The sequence below is a fragment of the Phoenix dactylifera genome, chromosome 13 (genome assembly GCF_051530095.1).
Source record: "Phoenix dactylifera cultivar Ajwa chromosome 13, Ajwa_hap1_PhDact_Kaust_v1.1, whole genome shotgun sequence".
Classification (NCBI taxonomy): Eukaryota; Viridiplantae; Streptophyta; class Magnoliopsida; order Arecales; family Arecaceae; genus Phoenix; species Phoenix dactylifera.
The window spans coordinates 27,112,499-27,132,200 of NC_143202.1; the positions used below are offsets into that span (position 1 = coordinate 27,112,499).

Sequence of the window (19,702 nt, forward strand, 5' to 3'; positions counted from 1 at the left end):
GGAATGCCCCAAAATTATTTTTTAATTATAAAGCAAAAAGCGAAAAAATATCAATATCTTGGGATTTTTTAAATAAAATAAAGGGAAAAGCGGAAATATCTTGGGACTCCAAATTTCCTTCTTTTTATAGTCGTCTCACTCCGGCTCTCCAATTTTCGATGGCCGTCTTTTCCCCCACTTCCGTCATCTCTCTTTCATCGCCCAATGCGCGTCCGTCACGCTCTTCTTCGTTTCCTGCCTCCTCCTCTGCCGCCTTTCCTCCACGGCTTCGATCTCCGGCAATGGTGGGTTCTTCCTCCCCTCGTGTCGTCGCTCGCTTCTCGCCTCCTTCCCAACTGGAGCCTGTCCCAGACGGGGCCAATCCAAGGTCTGTTACAATTTTCTTTCCCAATTTCTCGATGCTTTCCTCTTTTTTTTTGTAACAGTGATAGAGCTCGGGATCATAGTTTAGTTGGTTTTCTCCTTAAAAAGTGGATCTTTTTATGGATTTTTGTTTTTTTTATATTGATCAGCATGAGGAGGGGAAGTGGACGGTGTGGTAAGATTCAGAGATTGTGCTGTTTTGGGGTCAGTCTGAATTAGAGAATTGGGATTGCGTTTATTGTTTCGTAGAAAGACGGATTCTTTTGCCCTTCATTACCTTTTGGGATAAATAAAGATGAAGTGGTTTATTCTATATCGCCTAACATATGAAATGGTAGATTCTTTTCTTTGCTTTTATAATTGTGCGAAGTCCTGTTATAAATCTTTCCAACATGATTCGGGTGTCAATTGCCTCAGTTGGTTTAGTCACTGGATGTGACCTGAGATCGAATTCGTGTTACCCAATTTCAGCCAGGCTTCCTCCAATCTTATTTCAGAAAAAAGAAATAAGAAAAGGAAAAAAAAAATAACTTTACATCATGATCATGAAAACACCATACTAGCATCCTTGCACACAAGGAAAATTGCTTTGTCTCACCAAAAGTCTATGGGCAAAGGTGGCATTCTGGCCTCAAATGAATAGCTAAACCCCTTGTCTAAGCTGGGTTTAGATATTCTCTGAGTGGATTCTTGGGGAAATGCAGCAGTGTTTTTTCTTTTCTTTTCTTTTCTTTTTCTGGAACTTGAGGTGGGGGCAGACGTAGAGCCCCTCCTTTTATTACGGTGATAGCTGGAGTCGATCCTAGGCCATTAGTATCAACCCACAACGACTTTATCAACTTTGCTATAGGCACCTCCGAACACATTATTGACATACAAAGAGTTCACACCTTAAGCCATGAGGTTTGTGTTCCACACATCCAACGACTTGCCTATGCCTCTATCCTTTTTGACTTGGAAAAAAAAGAAATAAATAAATAAGTCTATGTATGGAACTTAAAATTGTTTTAGAATTTAGTTGATTCTCTTCTTGTTTAGTTCAGATTTTTTCCTTCTTTTTTTCAACTGATTTTCCGAACTCTTCTGTTGCAATAGAACCCAAATTGGACAGTCATAACTCATAGTGACCATAGTACTGACTTAATTAATGGTGGATGACAGAAAAAAAAAAAAAAAACTCACAAGAATCAACTTCTTTAATGCCCGATGTCATCTCATCCTATCCTAATGGTGCTTGATCAGAACCAGATAGCTGATGATCATATTGGTTGTGAGGAATAACTGTAACATGTTACTATGCTGCCATTGATATTGAGTTCCTGCTTTGATTTCCTTGCTTTAGAACATCACCTGGTATATCATTTATGACTTCGCTCGTTTGTTATATCCTTCATAGTGACTTTTTAAATGGCATATTGAACAGTAAAATCATGTTATTTGGGTGGCTTTTATTAAATTAGTTTACTTTTTTAACATGCAGACCTCATGCAGCAAGTATGACACCCTTTGGTGCGATCACAGATGAAAGTTCCATGCCGAAGCCATCATATAAATGGCATAGGGTATTGCTGAAAGTAAGCGGGGAAGCACTTGCTGGAGATCACACACAAAATATTGATCCAAAGGTGGGAATGCAAATGTATATATATCATGATTGCTATGAACTTCTGATACTGTAAATTGTCCTACTCCATTATCCATTTAGTTTACAGGAAGATAACATGAATCACCTTGTTGATGTTGTTCTCAAACATGGATTTGTAAAGGAGTGAGGTATGATTATGTTCTATATGTATTTTAGCAGCATGATGTATCTGTCAATGAAAACATTAGCTTGTACATTCTCACAGGCCTAGTGACAAAACTCTCCAATTTATAGCAAAATTCTCCCATTTTTTAAGCCTTTTTCTTACCTTTATTCTGATTTGATGGAGGAAAGCATGCTTTACCAATTTTGGGGGCTTCCGTGAATTTCCTTCAAATTTTCTGAAATTTATGGCTTTTGTTAAATTTAGCTCATTTGCTGAGACGCTGGCAATTTTTTTAAACTATTTTGCACTTCAATTTTTAAGTATGTATGTACATTTTTCTTGTGTAAAATGTTGAATTATGAAACATTACCCTCGTGAATCAATCTCGAATTCTGCTTTTCTGGCTATTCTTACGGTCTTTTATATTTGTATTCCTTAAAGGGGAGGAATGAATGAATTCTTAGGAACATATGGCTTCTGTGGCCTTCTTTGTATTTTTTGGAACCTTTATCTGATTTTGTCCATAGACCATTCAGCAAATTTGATATGAAAATTTCTCAGTTGTTTGTGCTCCCGTGAAAGTTTTCATCGGTAGAATACTGTGCCATATTATGCAGATTACGATGTCGATTGCAAGGGAGGTTGCTTCTGTCACGAGACTTGGGATTGAGGTTTGTCTTTCTTGATGCTTCTTCGTCTAATTGCTTCTACTTTGATTGCTTAGTGAATTGCTCTCGTGGAGCAGTTGCAATCTCAATTAGAAATATAATAATTGACATAAGTCATGGTATTGTCTAATCTTGGTACTTGACAGTGCTCTAATCTAACTTTCTTTATGCGGATAAATTGGACTTCTCTGCAGCAACCAATAGCTCTTCTAACATAGTTTTTCAGGGGACCAAGTTGATTCAGAAACCAAAAGGCAATTGTTTAGGGAAATACTAGAGCTTTCATACACGCACACACACAATGTCTGCACCCATATTCATGAATGCTGATATTATGAGAACAATGGACATGTGGATCCATGCAACCTTGCTTCACTAGCTTGCATGTATGCATATAGTAAAACATGTACCATGGATGTATGTTTTGATATGTTTAATGTGTGGGAGCGAATTGTATGGATGCAAGTGCACATGCATGGTAACATCTGTGTATGTATGCTTCCATGCTTATTATGCATTTGTCTATTTGCGGGTGAATGCATGTATGCTTGTATATATGGAGATATGAAGACATGCTTGCATTGTCTAGGTGTATAGAAGCTTGAAATGCCTGTGGCACGCACAAATATATATGAATTAATGTTATACAGGACCTCAGTGGATTTAAGAATTATATTTGATGCTTGTTTGTCCAATAAGATGAGTATAGTCCTTACATCCTATACAATATTTCAGTGTGTGTCAATAGTTAGGGGCAGGCCTAGGGTTTTTTTTGGAGGGGAGGGATTTTAGATTTTCCTAGAATTCTTTCGTACTAGTTTTTAAAAATATAAAATTATAACTTATAGTAAGTATACAAATAGTTAAAATCATTACACTGATATTAAAAAAAGCATGTCATGTGTAGAACAATAGAGGCAAGATGGAGATAACTAAATGGAACGTTCCATGACTCTATGACATAATACGATAAATCTAAAAAATTCAATCAGTATACCTTATTATCATGTTTAATAACAGAAAACTGGAATAGCGGATGAATAGAATTGTTAGCTTCGCATTCAATGAAATTTGGGCATGGGAAGAGTTTAAAACTTAAATTTTCCTTCATCATTGTATTTGCCTTTGACATCATACGATAAACTAAACAATTCAAAGTGCATAATATCTTGGTATTATGTTAATAACTGGTACTATATAATAACTAATAAGGTATGAATAGAAGAGATAACTCTGACTCCTTCCTATAAGAGGAAAAAATGGAATTAGCAAGAGTTTGAGACTCGGATTGTCTTCGTCTTTGCCTTTGTCTTTGACATCAGAAAATAAAACAATCATTATGTAATATGATGGTATCATGTTAAGTTATCTTTTGAATCCTTGTAATGGGAGAAAGAAAATTGCTGATCACAGCTTCCATTTTGGGGAGCAGATTTTTTTTCTGTTTTTGGGGGTTGGGGTGGGTGTTATGGAGATGGAATTTGGGACCAGGATTTGCATGAGAGCAAACATGGATGACTTCGATTTGCTAGGAGCCCCATCTAATTAAAAATCTAACTTGATAAATTCACCTGACTTCTATTTTATGTAATATTTTGTTGTTGCCCCTTGGAGAAAGAGCTACTTTAAGTAATTGTGTGCTTTTCATTGATGACGGGAATGCTATTAATATGGATAGAATGGAGAGGGGACTATTATATCACTCATGAAATTCGGCCTAAAAACATTAGAGAGAAAGAAAGAAAGAAAAATATGTGAAAGAAACCTTTGGAGAAATTTTAGGAGGTGGCTCTTATTTTAGAATGTTATAATAACATTGAATTAGATAGGAGCATATCTTTCTTAATTTGCACTAATTAAAATTATATTAGGAAGGTGAAGAGCCGGTTTTGGCTGCGATTAAGTAGGAGGGTCTATTGGTAAATGGTAAGAGATTATCGGTGGAGGCGAGACTTCTGTTGGCCAGAATTTTTTTTGGAGGGCCAAAATTGATCGTTAAGGGGATTTCATGAGTTTTGGGGGACCCATGGCACATCTCCCCAGTTTCACTGCTGCCAATATTATAGAATATAACCTGTTGACTTTTAGGAGTCTAGGAACACAATAGGTAGAATGATGCATAATTTTCTCCTTGAATGTATTTTTGGATCTTGAATTGATAAATATAAACATAATTGTAAGATAAATGTGTGTAGAGAGAGAGAGAGCAAGGGAGATGGGGGGACACTGTTGGAGTTGGTGCTGTGGTAGATGCCATGGATCGGAGTGGGGGAGAAAGTGTGTCTGTCCAGCAGTTATCTGATATTGGACTTTAGTAACAGAAATAGAGCATATATAGGTTGACTTGGTGCCTCCTCTCACAGGCAATTCCACCAGAATCATTTCTGTTGTAGTGGATAGAGAGGGGAAGAAGAAATAGAAAGAGATTTGGTAGAAACTGAAAGCTCTTAATAGATGTTGAATTAAGTCTGTCCTGTCTACCATGCACTCTCTCTCGCCACCTTACAGAAAGTGGGCATGCCAATAGGTTCGCCGGCCTATAATGGAACCTCTCAAACACCACAACCAAGAAAAAGTTATCCTGGGAATTCTGACCATACTGTAAAGATCTGTGAAGTTCTGTTAGATACTAAGATCTCCTATTATTAACCTAAGTTATAAGCACTATCATTATATTTGCATGCATGCGAGGTCCGTATTGCATTAAAACTAATAGCCGCTAAGTTGGTTGTGCTCCCGCACAAGCCATGAATTTATGTTTAGGAAATATTACTCCATTTGACTATGATTTTTCTGGCAAGCAGAACAATCTATTATATATACTAGCAAACAAACTGCTGGTGATGGCTTTCCGTCTAACAAATTGATTTTTTTTTTCAAGGTTGCCATAGTGGTTGGTGGGGGTAATATCTTCCGTGGAGCCTCTTGGGCAGGGTGTAGCGGTCTTGACCGAGCTTCTGCAGATTACATTGGGTATGATAATTTATAAATTTAATCCTTTTAATATCATGGAAATCTTCTTTAATATTTCATCACTTGTTCTTAGCCTACGAAGTCTTGAACCAATTACGTATGTTGCTTGGATATTGTTTGTCATGTATTTTAGAACTGTATCTCCACAGAGGAAGCTTAAGTTGGTTAAATAACTGAATCCATAAGCTTAAACTTGGTGAGATTACCCTCATATTTGCATTATGGAAACTACCAATCTTGCATTTCTCGCATAACTATGTGTTCTAAATTTGCTTGCTCAAAGTTACAAGTGATATTCTAGTTACTCCTTAAATATGCCAGCTGATCAGCTTTACTATTTTGATTCCTGCTTCTTGTTTCAGCAGGATACGGCAATGTTACTAGCCCTATCAGATGCATACTATAGTATGAAAAATGAGACCATACTAGTAAATTAGGATGTATGCATTTGATTTCTCCTTTGCCTTCTATTTTTTCCTTTCTGTTGAAAACAGATAAGCAGACTGACCTAGCAAAAATGATTTCTATGATGCTGTCAAAATGAGGTAGGTCTCCCTATCTGCAACTGGTCTTGTAGGTTACGTGGCAGGTCTTTCTCCTACTTACAATTGCGAATCTCCTCTGGTACATATTATCACTTCACTGAATCTATATTTGGTGGAGATCTGGCTGTAAAATGCAGTCTTTGATGGATGATCCATAAAGCCAAAGCTATATAAATTGGATAGGATTATTGGCCAAGGTAATCTGCTGCAATCCCTTTTTTTTTGAGTGAAAGGGAGGGCTTTGTTTGAGGAGATGAGGGTTAAAAAAACAAGAATGTTGCAAGGAAAGAGAGATATAGAAATAATCTTGTTTAGCCCTGTGACTTGCCAACTTATAAGCTCTGCTCTTTTTTTGCATGCAGGCTGAAAATAGCTTGCATAAATGCCAATTTTCATGGTTTACAATTCTGTGGCCATTCTTTTGCTATGCTGCAGTGTATGATGTTGTAAGCTGCTAGATTACTAGCATGGATCTCATGTTGAGTCATTTATGGTTTCTGCCATAGAAACCTCACTCCTTCAGAATTGACTATTTTATGATGTCTTATATCTGAATGTGTTGGTGATTTTTAGAATTTCCTGAGGCAAACTGCATTTTGGCTTTATAATATGTTATCATTCTTGGAGGAATAAATATTTTCATAAAAAATTTCTATGCATATGCCTGTTTTAATTTCTTTCATGTGTCTTGTGGTTCAGCATGCTGGCAACAGTTATGAATGCAATTTTCCTGCAAGCAACAATGGAAAGCATTGGCATTCCTACACGTGTCCAGACTGCATTTCGCATGTCAGAAGTTGCAGAGCCATATATAAGAAGAAGGGCTATTAGGCATTTGGAGAAAGGGAGAGTTGTTATATTTGCTGCTGGAACTGGCAATCCCTTCTTCACAACAGATACTGCTGCTGCTCTCCGCTGTGCAGAAAGTGAGTCGTTTCTGTAGTGTGTGGCTCATAATATATCCTAGTTAGAATAGCATGATGGCATGTTGCACTCTGCTGTAATCCATCCATTTTGGGTGACAATTTCTAGCATTGCAACGTTTTCTGACACTTGTTGCATGAATATCAGCATCCTTTAAATTCAAATCAGTTGACAGACTAAGATGAAAGTAGATTTCAGGGCAATCAGTTCATGTAAGTGTTTAATTAATAATAGGAGGTAACAACCTGTGATTTCATTAATGTGCCCTCAAAGAATTATATAAGTGATTCAGTCATTTGTATCAACAGCTGCATGATGGACATCACTGACCACACACAAACATATGTCATGACAATTTGACATTCTCCTGCTTGCTTTACAGGATGTGTGCTTAGCATTCAATCCCATATGACATTTTTTTGCTGACTCAGTTTTTATACTCCATATTCAGTTAATGCGCAGGTTATGCTTAAAGCAACAAATGTTGATGGTGTATATGACGATGACCCCAAGCTTAACCCAAATGCTCACATTCTTGACACTCTAAGCTATCATGATGTGACCACAAAGGATCTCTCTGTGATGGACATGACTGCTGTTACTTTGTGCCAAGAAAATAAAATACCTGGTATATATTGGCTCAGAGCTTTTCTTTTCTTTTTCTTTAGTAGCTTCTATGAAGTGTATATGGACTATGCTTATCAACCTTACCTGTGCAGTTGTTGTGTTTAACTTGAATAAACCTGGAAATATTGCAAAAGCTATTGTTGGTGAGAAGGTCGGTACTCTGATTGGTGGAATTCCAAATGAGCAGCAACGGTATGAACGAAGCATGATAAGTCATGAATTGAAGATGTTAAACAACTTCGAAATTTAAGATTTTGTTTATTTATTTATCTAATTGTGAGCTGCATGTTTGTGCACGGGTGTAAGTGGGGAGGGGCTGGATATGCTTCACAAATTTATGAATTATCTAGCTGTATATGAATTTTGTAGAGTTGTTTTTAGTCTTTAAAAGATCTTTAAGCTTCAAAGAGAAGCTTTTTGGGGGAATCTTGCTATTTGCTTAATAATGATCTTTGTCTGCCTCATTATTGGAAGATGAAGATGTTGATGATGTATCTGATCGAAGGCAGTGAATATCCAACACATTCAGTAGTGCTGCCAAATTCTTAATTCGTTTGCTATATTAATCATTACTCTGCATTACCTTGTTCATATTCTTGGTTTGTAATTCTAAAACCACAATCCCGGTAAAACATATTATACAAGATGTTCGAGGAAAATCGATCAAAATTCATGTGGCAAGCATGTGATGAGTTGATGCCAAATGTGTGAATGCACCATGGTGTTCTTTGTTGAATTGCATACTCCATCGATGATATGGTTTTGTGATAGCTCCAAGGTTTGCAAGCCCATTGGCCTTTTGAGCTTCAGAAACCTGTCGACTGTTCTGATCTTTCTTTATTGCTGGACTTCTTTTGATATGCACATGGAATCTGATTGCCTTTTAGACTATATATTGCTAAGTTCCCATCACTGCTTCATGATTCCTGCAGTCCTTGCCTCTTCTTTGTTCTTTATTCAAGAGAACGTCATTGTTGATTGGTATGCATGGTTTGATTAGAGAAATTTGATTGCAATATTTTTCTTTATTGGATTTATTTTAGTTTTTAGGGAATCATGGTGTGATTCTTTCTAATTTCCATTTATTTTTGAACCTCTCACCTGACTGGATGGACAAAGCTATAAAACTCTTCTATGATCTGACCAATTTCAAGCTAAGTATTTCTTAGATAATGGTCTATATTGTGAGGCCCAATAGTCCCACATCGGAAAGACTCGTTCCAGAGCCTGGGTATATGAGGCGGGTGGCTCCTAATCCTGCAGACGCGTTTTGGGAGGAAAATAAAACCGGAGAGGGGTGAAGGACGCTTGCGTGAAGCTCCGGAATCGGACAATATCTGGTAGGGGAGCCCCGTATTTCCCCCCTCATATGGCCCCCACGTGGGCACTAGGTGCCTCACGTGCTCCGCGGAAGCGGGGGCGTGACATTTGGTATCAGAGCCGAGGACGGTTCTTGTCAGATGGTGGGAAGGGTGTGAGGCCCAATAGTCCCACATCGGAAAGACTCGTTCCAGAGCCTGGGTATATGAGGCTGGTGTCTCCTAATCCTGCAGACGCGTTTTGGGTGGAAAACAAAACCGAGGAGGGGTGAAGGACGCTTGCGTGAAGCTCCAGAACCGGACAATATCTGGCAGGGGAGCCCCGTGTTCCCCCCTCATGTGGCCCCCACGTGGGCACTGGGTGCCTCACGTGCCCCGCGCAGGCGGGGGCGTGACATTTGGTATCAGAGCCGAGGACAGCTCTTGTCCGATGGTGGGAAGGGTGTGAGGCCCAATAGTCCCACATCGGAAAGACTCGTTCCAGAGCCTGGGTATATGAGGCGGGTGTCTCCTAATCCTGCAGACGCGTTTTGGGAGGAAAACAAAACCGGGGAGGGGTGAAGGACGCTTGCGTGAAGCCCCGGAATCGGACAATATCTAGCAGGGGAGCCCCGTGTTTCCCCCCTCATATGGCCCCCACGTGGGCACTAGGTGCCTCACGTGCTCCGCGGAAGCAGGGGCGTGACATATATGGCCTTCTTAGGTGTCAGGTCTATATATGACGTGGTCGCTGAAATCTGTTTATTTTTCTTGAGTCAATGGCTACTATATTCAACTAGAGCATATGTTGATTCTATGAAAAATAGCTGCTTCTCTTCGACCGGGTTGTGATAGAAACTTATAGCCGAAATTCTGTACTGCTTTAATCTGCCTGTGATCATTTCTCCTTACTCCTCATGAGACTAGTTTGTGATTTCCAATCCAAGCAAACGAAATAGACCTGTCTGACATTGGGGTTTTCTCAGTTTGAATTGCATGCTTCCGGCCGCCAAATTTGGTTATTGACTCTATGAAGTTTCTGAGGTTGGTCAATTTTTGAGATTCAACTGCACATAGATTTAGCTACCCTGGATAATTCAAAGTATATTAGGTTATTTCTCAGAAAAATCAAAGTATATGAGACCATCAAACTTTTTTTTTGTGTGGATTCAGTGATTGCTGGGCCCTAGCATTGAATAGCTTCTCATTGTTATCCCAAGGCCTCAATCATCATGAGCTTTTGTTTGAATATCCACATCACCACCAAAAAGTTCCCAAACATTAATTGAATTATTGCTTAAAAATTGAATTATTTACTAATTAATTTCTCATTTGCATCAGTACCGTGCCATAGATCGTTCCACATTTGTATTCACTTGCCTTATGTTTCTTAATCTTGCATGGCCGAGACATCACTACAACTATCTTGTATCTATTTATGCTGTTTTTGTTTATATATTTCATTGATTGTTTCCATAATTCACCGACCATTTGGTGGAAATTGTTTATTTCCTTAGAATATTGATTTTTTTTTTCAATAATCGAATCTTCTTTAAGATACCATACTTTTAACCATAGATATGCATTTTCCCCATCTTAACCTTTTCATAATCTATTGCCTGGTCCTTGAAGTGGGAAATGTCTTCCAATTGCGTCTCAAGATTTCCATCTGGGTTTTTTTTTTTGGCCGGCATCTATTTTAAAATTCTGAGCATGACATAACCAGAGAAAAGCCAAGTTGACTTGCCAATGCTTCACTATGTTTTTATTCTTTTATTTTGTTTTCAAATAAACTTATGTAAACAGTGGGGACAAGACTTGATGTCTGTGGTTTTGCTTGCATAATGAACATAAATAAAAAATGTCTCACCCTCTTTGTCCAACAGTTTTTCAACCATGAACCTAAAAGTGTCTATTGTCTTTATAAACCACCAACAGTTTCATGAATTCCTATAAAAAAATTTTCAGCTAAATTGAATCATTGCGTGCTCCCATTTCTTAGTACTCTTCGCTTCATGGCATCGACAGGCTCAGCTCATACACAATTGCTTGCGGAGACATTTGAAGAACTGATTAGTCTCCTGTAATATAAAATACAGCGATGCTATAATTGCACTAAAATAGTCCTAGAGCTATATTTGATCCCTTAAAATAACTCCAACCAACCTCATACAAATTATAAACAATATAATTGCGTTATAATTAAAATTATATCTTCTATTCTATCTCATTCTATCATTCAAACTCTCCTGCTTGCCAATTTAGACTTTTAGTACACAAGACGGCCATAATTATTTGATGGTAACGAGGATGATGTGAATATTTTTTTTCCTTTCATTTGCAAACAGGAAGACTTTGTTAAGAAGAAAGAATAAATAAATGGATACAAAGTCTTGGGCTACCCTATGGATGGTCCAAGGACTGACCACCATCCAACTCTCATCCAGCGGTGGTCAGGCAAATGAAATCAAATCCCCTATCGAGTCTAGACGCATCAAAGGCAACGACAATGCTTACCTATCGGTTTGGACCAAGAGATGCAAAGGCCGGCCTGGCCGCTATTGGAGGAGTAGCTATCACGTGGCCCACCACCATAATGGGCCATCAATGTCCTCTCAACTGCACCACCATCTTTGATTCCGGTCACAACTTTGTTTCCTGAAATCTTGAACTAGAAATCTGGAAATTGGCTGAGGAGTTCCCAGAAAGAGCCTGGAGATGGGACGGTAGGAGTTGATAAGAAGTTGTTAGGACTCGGCAAGATGGTGGTTGCACCACCATCCACGAAGCTTCTGTTGGCTGAAAAAATTGGGCTCAATTCTTGCAAGAAGCTCAAAGAAGTCGTGTCGAATGACGTTATCGGCGAGAAGAAGCCGGGCGATATCGGCGGAAGGGACGCCGGCACCGGCGATAGTATCCCCGGGAAGGAACCGGCCCGATCAACCACCGGGCCACCAACATCCATGTCAAACTGGGCCGCGACATCGAGGGCCGAGCTCCGACTCCGATCGCCGTGGGGCGAGTGGGCCGACTTCTCGAACGTGGCGAGCCGGGCGGCGGGGGAGAGCGCGCCGCTACCGTAGGATGGCGACGGGAGGGAGGCGTCGGCGGAGGAGTCCGGCCCGGTGAGGCGTTGGACCAGGTTCATGAAGTCGCTGGGCTTGGTGTGGATGATTTTCGGGGATACGGTGTAGATGATGACCGGTGGGCGGTGGTGGGGCGCCGCCGCCGCCGCCGCCGCTGCTGCCGTGTGGGAGGGGCCGGCGGGGGCCGGCGGTGGCTTCTTGATCTTGTAGGAGTCTTTGCGGACTTTGAGGGGAGTGGGCCGTGGGCCTTGGAGCTCGCGGCGTGGGGAGGGCCTCGGCATGCCGGAGGGATCCATGGAAAGTGGAGTTCCGGGGTGGAGAAAAGGAAACTACGGAGTTAGGGGAAGGGAGGCCAAGTCCGCGGTACATAGAAAAGGAGATGGAGACGAGGCAAGGCGGAGGGATTCTTCCAATGTGGAATATATATAAGAGTCCAGGAGAAATATCTTAACGAAAGGCCACGTCACTGCACAAGGAAACGTCGAAGAACGGGAAGGACGGAAAGGACAAGGTTGTGGGTTATTGAATTGGTCGAGGTGGGTTTTTTTTTTTTTATTTTTTTCGATAGATAGGTGGGGGAGGGAGGGGGTGGTTAAAAGCGCAAGTTGGGTTTGGATGGGTCCCGTCACCGGTGTGGGTCAAATGGTGATGCGGTCGGATGGTCGGTCAAGGACGGGCGACAGGCGGCCGCAGGTCAGAAGTGATCCAAGGGAGGATTCTCAAGGGATTTATTCTTATCTATGGCTGTCGGATGCATAGGTTCATCGAATGATTTTTGTGATTCTGAATCATTTTACATTTATTTCTATAATATATAACGGAGTATAATACAATACAATATGATATAATATATGCATTATATAATGTAAAATATAATATAAAATATCTAATTTTCGTCTCCTTGGCTCATGACCCGTCTCTTTCCTCCAATCCATCCCTTTGACCACCACCAACGTCGGAACCACCAGAGCCGGTGACACCAATGGCCTTGGTGCAGCCACTAGCTTAGAGACGCCTCCCATCTGGCCATTTGTCTGTATCTCGGTAATTGGGAGGAGTTTACTAAAAAAGAGGGACAAGCAGTGACTCTACCCCAATACTAACAATACCACCCGAGATGAGGATGGATCGTGTACCTTGATCAACAATCTAGCGGTGAAGGGTGAGAGGGCTGGGTAATGATGACCTAAGACACGGCTGGTGCTCATAGATGCGAGGACAAAGGGTGGCAGACGACGTCCTTGAGGTCGTTGCAGTCACTGCTGCAGATGCACTAGAGTCACTTAGGATCAATGAGTACAGAATCTGCAAAAAGATGGATCGGCGACAATGGTTAAGCCACTAGCCCCTCCAGCTAGATCCTATCTCGCGCTCCTTCGAATCTGAAAGGAGGTCCAGAATTAGTCGCAACCTCTCTATCTGGGATTAGGGATCAGGATGATAGTCCACAATCTAGATTTTGCGAGGGTACGGTAGCCCTCCACTTTGATTGATGATGGTTCGCCGCAGAATCCCCCCGGAATCATTTTACGTTTATATATGACTCTGATTCAGTACCTAGAGCTACCTCCAAGCAAAATAGATCATTTATAGGATCTATCATCATTCTCTCAAGAAGAATAAAATAAGAAGAAAAAAAAAAGACTGATAAGTGTTTAGTAAATGATCAAAGGACTTCTGTCTACTTGGAAATGCTTAGAGATCACTCCTCCATATTTGTCCCTTCTGGCTGTCCTAAGGACACTTCTCCATGTATATTTTATCTACCTTCTATAAATTTGTAGCCTTGCATCCTTTTTGTTGTAATTCCTGAAGTTGGCCTAACAACTCTCGCCGGCTATATACGTCTTGGATTTGACTTGGCAACCAAGTGTTCCGTGGGGGCCCTACTCCAAAAACCATAGTGCACAGTGCACTGTAGAATTACGTGCAGCTGTTCCAGTTGCGTCCATCTTGCAGTTGTTCATGGAAGTATCTAAAACATCATCTAACCCTCACAGATAATAACTAGTGCTAATAATATATATATTTGGCTGTGGCATTCTAAGAGCAAACCATAATACATGGAATAATGGAAGGTAAAAACGGGTAGGAATGGCATGGCAATCCTCTTAAGAGGCATTGCATTAGATTTTGGTTACTCCTTGAAGAAATTGTAATATTCTAAATCTGAATTATTGGTACGGTGAGGATCCGTGCAGGCGTGTGTTTAGTCTCACATCGGTCATTCGCTGGATAGATTTTGGATACTTATACAGGATCAAGGAATCCAAATAATACCTTTTGGCTAGCCATTTTGGGTGAGGTCTTGGATTGTTAGAAATGGTATCAAAGCGAACCCGGCCCATAACCTATGTGCAGAGCCGGCTCGAGCCTTAGGCGACTGAGGCGGTCGCCTAAGGCCCCCGGCTCAAGGAAGGCCCCTCTTTGCCGCCTGGCGTCTGCTTCATGCCTTCACAACCGAAAGCTAGCCAGCTAGGAGCCTAAGAGTAGGACTGTAGCATGTAGGAGGAATGGAGCCATGGAGGATGTCTCATGTCTGTCCCGCCTGCCGTCTGGCTACGCCGCTAGGCCTGCTACAGTGGGTTCTCGTCGACGGACAGCGACTCAGCAAGAAGAGCTACGGCTATAGGTGACACCGTGACTGGTGACCTACGAGCCTACGACAAGGACAACCAACGGCAACAGACATTTTCTGATTTCCTCCCCCATTTTCTTCTCTGAGTTCTCTCCCTCCTCCTCTTCTCTCCCAGTGCTTTTTTTTTTCTGAACCTTTTGGGCCAGGCCCCAGACTCCAGTTCTTCTCCAGTTTCTCGACGACTCGACCGTCGACGGCTTCTTCAGTTCTTGGGCCGCCGGCCGCCCCTGCTTCGGAGTCCGGAGACCGGAGTCCGGACCTCCTCTATCCTCTCTAGTTCTCCTCGGCTCCTCCGACCTCCGGCCTCCACAGCTCCGCTCTACTCCTCCTCGGCTCCTCGCCTCCTCGACTCCTCCGGCCTCCGCTCCTTGCCGACTCGCCGACGTCGCCGTCCTCGGCTCCTCCATCCTCTGCTTCTCGCCGTCCTCAGCTCCTCGGCTCCTTGCAGTCGCCGACTCGCCGTCCTCGGCTCCTCCGTCCTCTGCTTCTTGCCTTCCTCAGCTCCTCCATCCATGGTCCACCGACCACCTGAGTCCTGAGGCACCGTCACCACCATGGCACCATCCTCCGGCTCCAACTTCCGGGAGGCAAGAACTTAAGGTTCGTTTGCCAAATGCCAAAGGCCCCAAGTCCATCGTCCACACTCCAGGGCCTTAGAGTTAGAGTTTAGATATGTTAAATAGCTTTGGGGAGACATCAGACATGTTAGCATGATTATTTCTGAATTAGATGGTGTTCTGTAGACTGTAGTTATCTTTCATTATTTTTCATCAAATGTACTTCATCAAAAAAGAAAACCACGATTAATGTACTTCATCAAATGGTATATACTGATTAGTGATTACTGATTACTGAACAAAGGGATTTTTGGTCCAATTATAGGTTCGTTGTGACTTCGGCGGTTCGGCCTCTTTTTGTTGTTAAGTTCGGCACTATTTGGCCTCTTCTCGACATAATTAAGTTCGGCATTACTTGTTGGGACCTAAGTTTGTTTTTCTTGACACAATCAAATTTTATCATTTTTAACTTTTTTATATTTTGATTTGTTTGTGGTGTTTTTTTAATTGCTTTGTTTGATAATATTATTATCAAATGAATAGGTGGTTTAATTTAGAAGTGAAAATAGTATTTTAATGGATCTTGAGTATAAAAATTTGATTAGTAATTTTGCATCTCAAAAAGCTTGATGAATTATTTTTAAATAAAATTTTAAAGTATTTTATAATTATTAAAAAAATTTTATTATTTGAAAAAAAAGGCCTCACTTAGTGAGTTCGCCTTAGGCCCCCAAATATTTTGGGCTGCCCCTGCCTATGTGGACTAGGGGACACTGCAGCACATATCAATTGGGGTTGTTCACGGGCCGATCGTGATATTTGTGATTAGATTGGAATAGATTTGAACCCTTAGCTTGATAAGAACGTTAGGACTTAAACGGGGGAGCATGTGAGAATCCGTGCATGCGTGTGTTTAGTCCTACATCGGTTATTCGCTGGGTAGATCTTGGGTACTTATACAGGATCAAGGAACCCAAATAATACCTTTTGGTTAGCCATTTTGGGTGAGGTCCTGAGTTGTTATAGGTACAAGGAAAGAAAATTGAATTGCTTATTCATAACATGGGAATGAAGCAACTTGGATGTCTAAAGGAGAGTCCTGGCATTTCCTAGTGACTTCGGTCTGTTCCTGTTCGCTAGATGTGTTCCTTTTTTATATTGTTTCTTGGTAGCTACTAATAAGAGGTTCTTAGACAAAAGACCCTTATGATTTCCCCACCACGAAGAGGGGATATATATATATATAAGGTTCTTAGACAGAAGACCCTTATGATTTCCCCACCACGAAGAGGGGATATATATATATATATATATATATATATATATATATATCCTTTAATACTCAAATAGCACCTAGAGATAACCTTGCAAATCCCTTCCATGAGAGCCCAACAGCCATAATCAGTAATTTCAATTTGTTTTTTTAGCTTTTGCAGTTATTCTTTCAAAAATAGAGGAGACCAAAGCCACCCCCACCTCTTAAGCTCCGATTATATAAACGGAGGCTGTAATGAGGGCTGATGTCGCTAAGAATCGACCCCCGAACTCTTCTCCAAGCTATTTGGATGAAAAGTTAATGGAGATGATATTATCTAAGGTAATGCTCAGTGGCTACAAATTGTTGAGGAATAATAGTCGCACATCGGATAGGTTAAATGCTTGTCACAAAATGCTCACCATCCTTTTGGGCATAGAAAATGTGCTACTCATGGAGTCCTTGGGCTTCAACCTTTTTGTAGTTTGTTTTCTAGCCTAGGCATGGTAGATGTCGCACAGTATTGGATCAGCAAAAGTACATATAAATTGCCATGGAATTTGACTTACATTCACTCTAGAAGGTAAATTATCTCATGACACTAATTCTGAACTTCTGCAGCCTGATCTAAACTTATTTGAAGCATAACTGATAAATTCAAGATGGTCTTAAATTATAATAAAAGTACTCCAATCTCAAAAGAGGAAGAAGATGATAATGATGATATTGCTAGAAAAACATTATGCTTATTTACCATCTTTCTTATTGTTTTGTCTTCTTATTTCCTGATTTTTTGTACCATATATGGCTCTTTCTGAGTTTCATGGAGAGCAGACATTGGTTAGCAAGGTGAAATGCCAAATTAAATCAATTATTTTCTACTACAAATATGTGAGGATCCGTGCGGGCGAGTATTTAGTCCCACATCAGTTATTCGCTGGATAAATCTTGGGTACTTATACAGGATCAAGGAACCCAAATAATACCTTCCGGCTAGCCATTTTGGATGAGGTTCTGAGCTGTTACAAATGGTATCAGAGCGGACCTGGTCCATAACCTATGTAGACTAGGGGACACTGCAGCACGGATTCATTGGGGCTGACCACGGGCCAATCGTGGCATTTGTGATTAGATTTGAATAGATTTGAACTCTTAGCCTGACGAGGACGTCAGGGCTTGAACGGAGGGAGTATTGTGAGGACCCGTGCGGGCGTGTGTTTAGTCTCACATCGGTTATTCGCTGGGTAGATTTTGGGTAGTTATACAGAATCAAGAAATCTAAATAATACCTTCCGGCTAACCATTTTAGGTGAGGTCCTGAGTTGTTACAGAATATGTATAATATGAATACAAATAACTCTGAATTGCATACTCCTGGCTAGTTTAGACACTTGGATAGGTTCTCTCATCATCCACCAGTGGGATGTGCAGCTCTTGCCTCATCCAATTGTTGGAATTTATAATAAAACATTGTATAAGTTTATGATACAGGATCACATAGTGTATAGGCTCAAAAAGTTGGGGAAAAAAAATGCTCATATCAATAACATGAGGAATGGGTTACAAAGCTGAAGTCACTAATGACAAGATAAAGTTGCACATGTCTTGAATTATATGAGCAAGACTTAGAATTTAAAGAGGTCAATTGGCACGTTCTGCTGGACCACCAAGTGTTGAGATAGCGATGTTCACAAGAGGAAATTTCGTGCGGTATTGCAGTTACTTATTAGAATATTTAAGTAATTTATAGTATTAATTAAATTGCTTAATTTATAGAGTTACTTAAATTACATGGCGGCCCTGCATAAATTCTATAAATTACTTAGTAGAATATTAGATTTTTTTGTGTAGGTGTTTTATGTATTCTAAATTAAAGGAAAAAAGAAAACCAAGATATTTACATTTTTCCTTCATCCAAGAGGAGCACGTTAAAAAAAAAAATAAAAAAAAAGAAGTGGAAGATGTTCTATATGGCAATCTTGGTCCCACTATTTAAAGCCCGTAAATGCTGCTCACTTGTTTAAGGGAATTTTACATAAAAGAATTCAGTTAATAATTAATACTACAAAAATGTCGATTTTTATTTTTGCAAAATAGTACATATTTTGGATTCTTAGACCAGTTTGCTAGTAGACATGAGTCCTCGAAACATTTATAAAATATCCAACACATATTTATAAATAATATGATGTACATACTTTAAGGATCTAATATATGGTAATTCAGATTTGCTCGTCTCATATTTAAATCCATGGATAAAATTGTTTAGAGAGATAAAAAAAAAAAACCAACCTTTTCTTGCCATATCAATTGATTGTGTATACAAAATCTGCCTTTTTAAAATATTTGCAATCGGAAGACCACAAATAACTGTAAACTTATTTGGCACCCTTATTAGTTTCTTTCTGATTAAAAAATTCATGACTAAAAAAGAATTCTTTACTTCTTTCTTTCATTCAAATTTTGCTTGAGATTTTCATCTCGCACGGCTCCTAAATGATAAAAGAAGAAAAAAATTTATCTTTTTTTCATTTTTTATTACCTTGTGTATATATAAAATTGGATCCTTGAATAGGTGAAAGAGATGAGGAATCTTCTTTTCAATCTTATTGTACATGAAATTAGTATAAGTTATTTGTCCAAGCGAGATCGATTTTATTTGATTAGTATATTCATGCTATTTATATTGTAGCCTAATAATCTGATTGGTTGAATTATTAAAGAAAATAAATGATGAAATCAATTGGAGTTATAAATTGTTAATTGAAGCCGTTACCTTAACTGCAAGAAGGAGGGATGCCAAAGGCAAGACTAGTGATTGGAGTGAAGTCCTAAAGGTAGCCATATTGGAAGGTACGGCTGGATCACTTTTTTTTTTTTTTTTTTTTGGAAAGAACTAATATTTATGCCTTTTCAATTAATTAAATAACTCAAACATGGCAACGGTACGGTGTTATGGTGAGAAATTAGGGATCGTCATTGATTATAGAATAACTATAGATATCTCCTTTGTCGTT

General features: G+C 40.0%; 2 protein-coding genes across 2 annotated transcripts; one reads left to right on the forward strand and one right to left on the reverse strand.

The window, feature by feature from the left end:
* Positions 1-107: 107 nt before the first annotated feature.
* Positions 108-8,277, forward strand: LOC103703154 (Amino acid kinase family protein). The gene is made up of 7 exons (XM_008785907.5): positions 108-367; positions 1,844-1,988; positions 2,732-2,785; positions 5,664-5,755; positions 7,000-7,226; positions 7,676-7,852; positions 7,944-8,277. Exons 1-7 carry the CDS (start codon positions 159-161, stop codon positions 8,099-8,101), a joined length of 1,062 nt encoding a protein of 353 aa, XP_008784129.4. The 5' UTR covers positions 108-158; the 3' UTR covers positions 8,102-8,277.
* A 147-nt stretch (positions 8,278-8,424) lies between these two features.
* Positions 8,425-12,647, reverse strand: LOC103703155 (protein MKS1-like). The gene is made up of 3 exons (XM_089927050.1): positions 11,667-12,647; positions 9,857-11,230; positions 8,425-9,028 (listed from the first exon to the last, which is right to left on the reverse strand). The coding sequence occupies exon 1, from the start codon at positions 12,529-12,531 to the stop codon at positions 11,821-11,823; it is 711 nt and encodes a 236-aa protein (XP_089783176.1). The 5' UTR covers positions 12,532-12,647; the 3' UTR covers positions 8,425-9,028; positions 9,857-11,230; positions 11,667-11,820.
* Between the last annotated feature and the right edge of the window lie 7,055 nt (positions 12,648-19,702).

Coding starts and splice junctions, on each gene's coding strand:
- LOC103703154 (XM_008785907.5), top strand. CDS start 159: ATGGCCGTCTTTTCCCCCACTTCCGTCATCTCTCTTTCATCGCCCAAT. Junction 2,786..5,663: donor TCACGAGACTTGGGATTGAG/GTTTGTCTTTCT, acceptor TTTTTTTTCAAG/GTTGCCATAGTGGTTGGTGG. Junction 5,756..6,999: donor GCTTCTGCAGATTACATTGG/GTATGATAATTT, acceptor CTTGTGGTTCAG/CATGCTGGCAACAGTTATGA.
- LOC103703155 (XM_089927050.1), bottom strand. CDS start 12,531: ATGGATCCCTCCGGCATGCCGAGGCCCTCCCCACGCCGCGAGCTCCAA.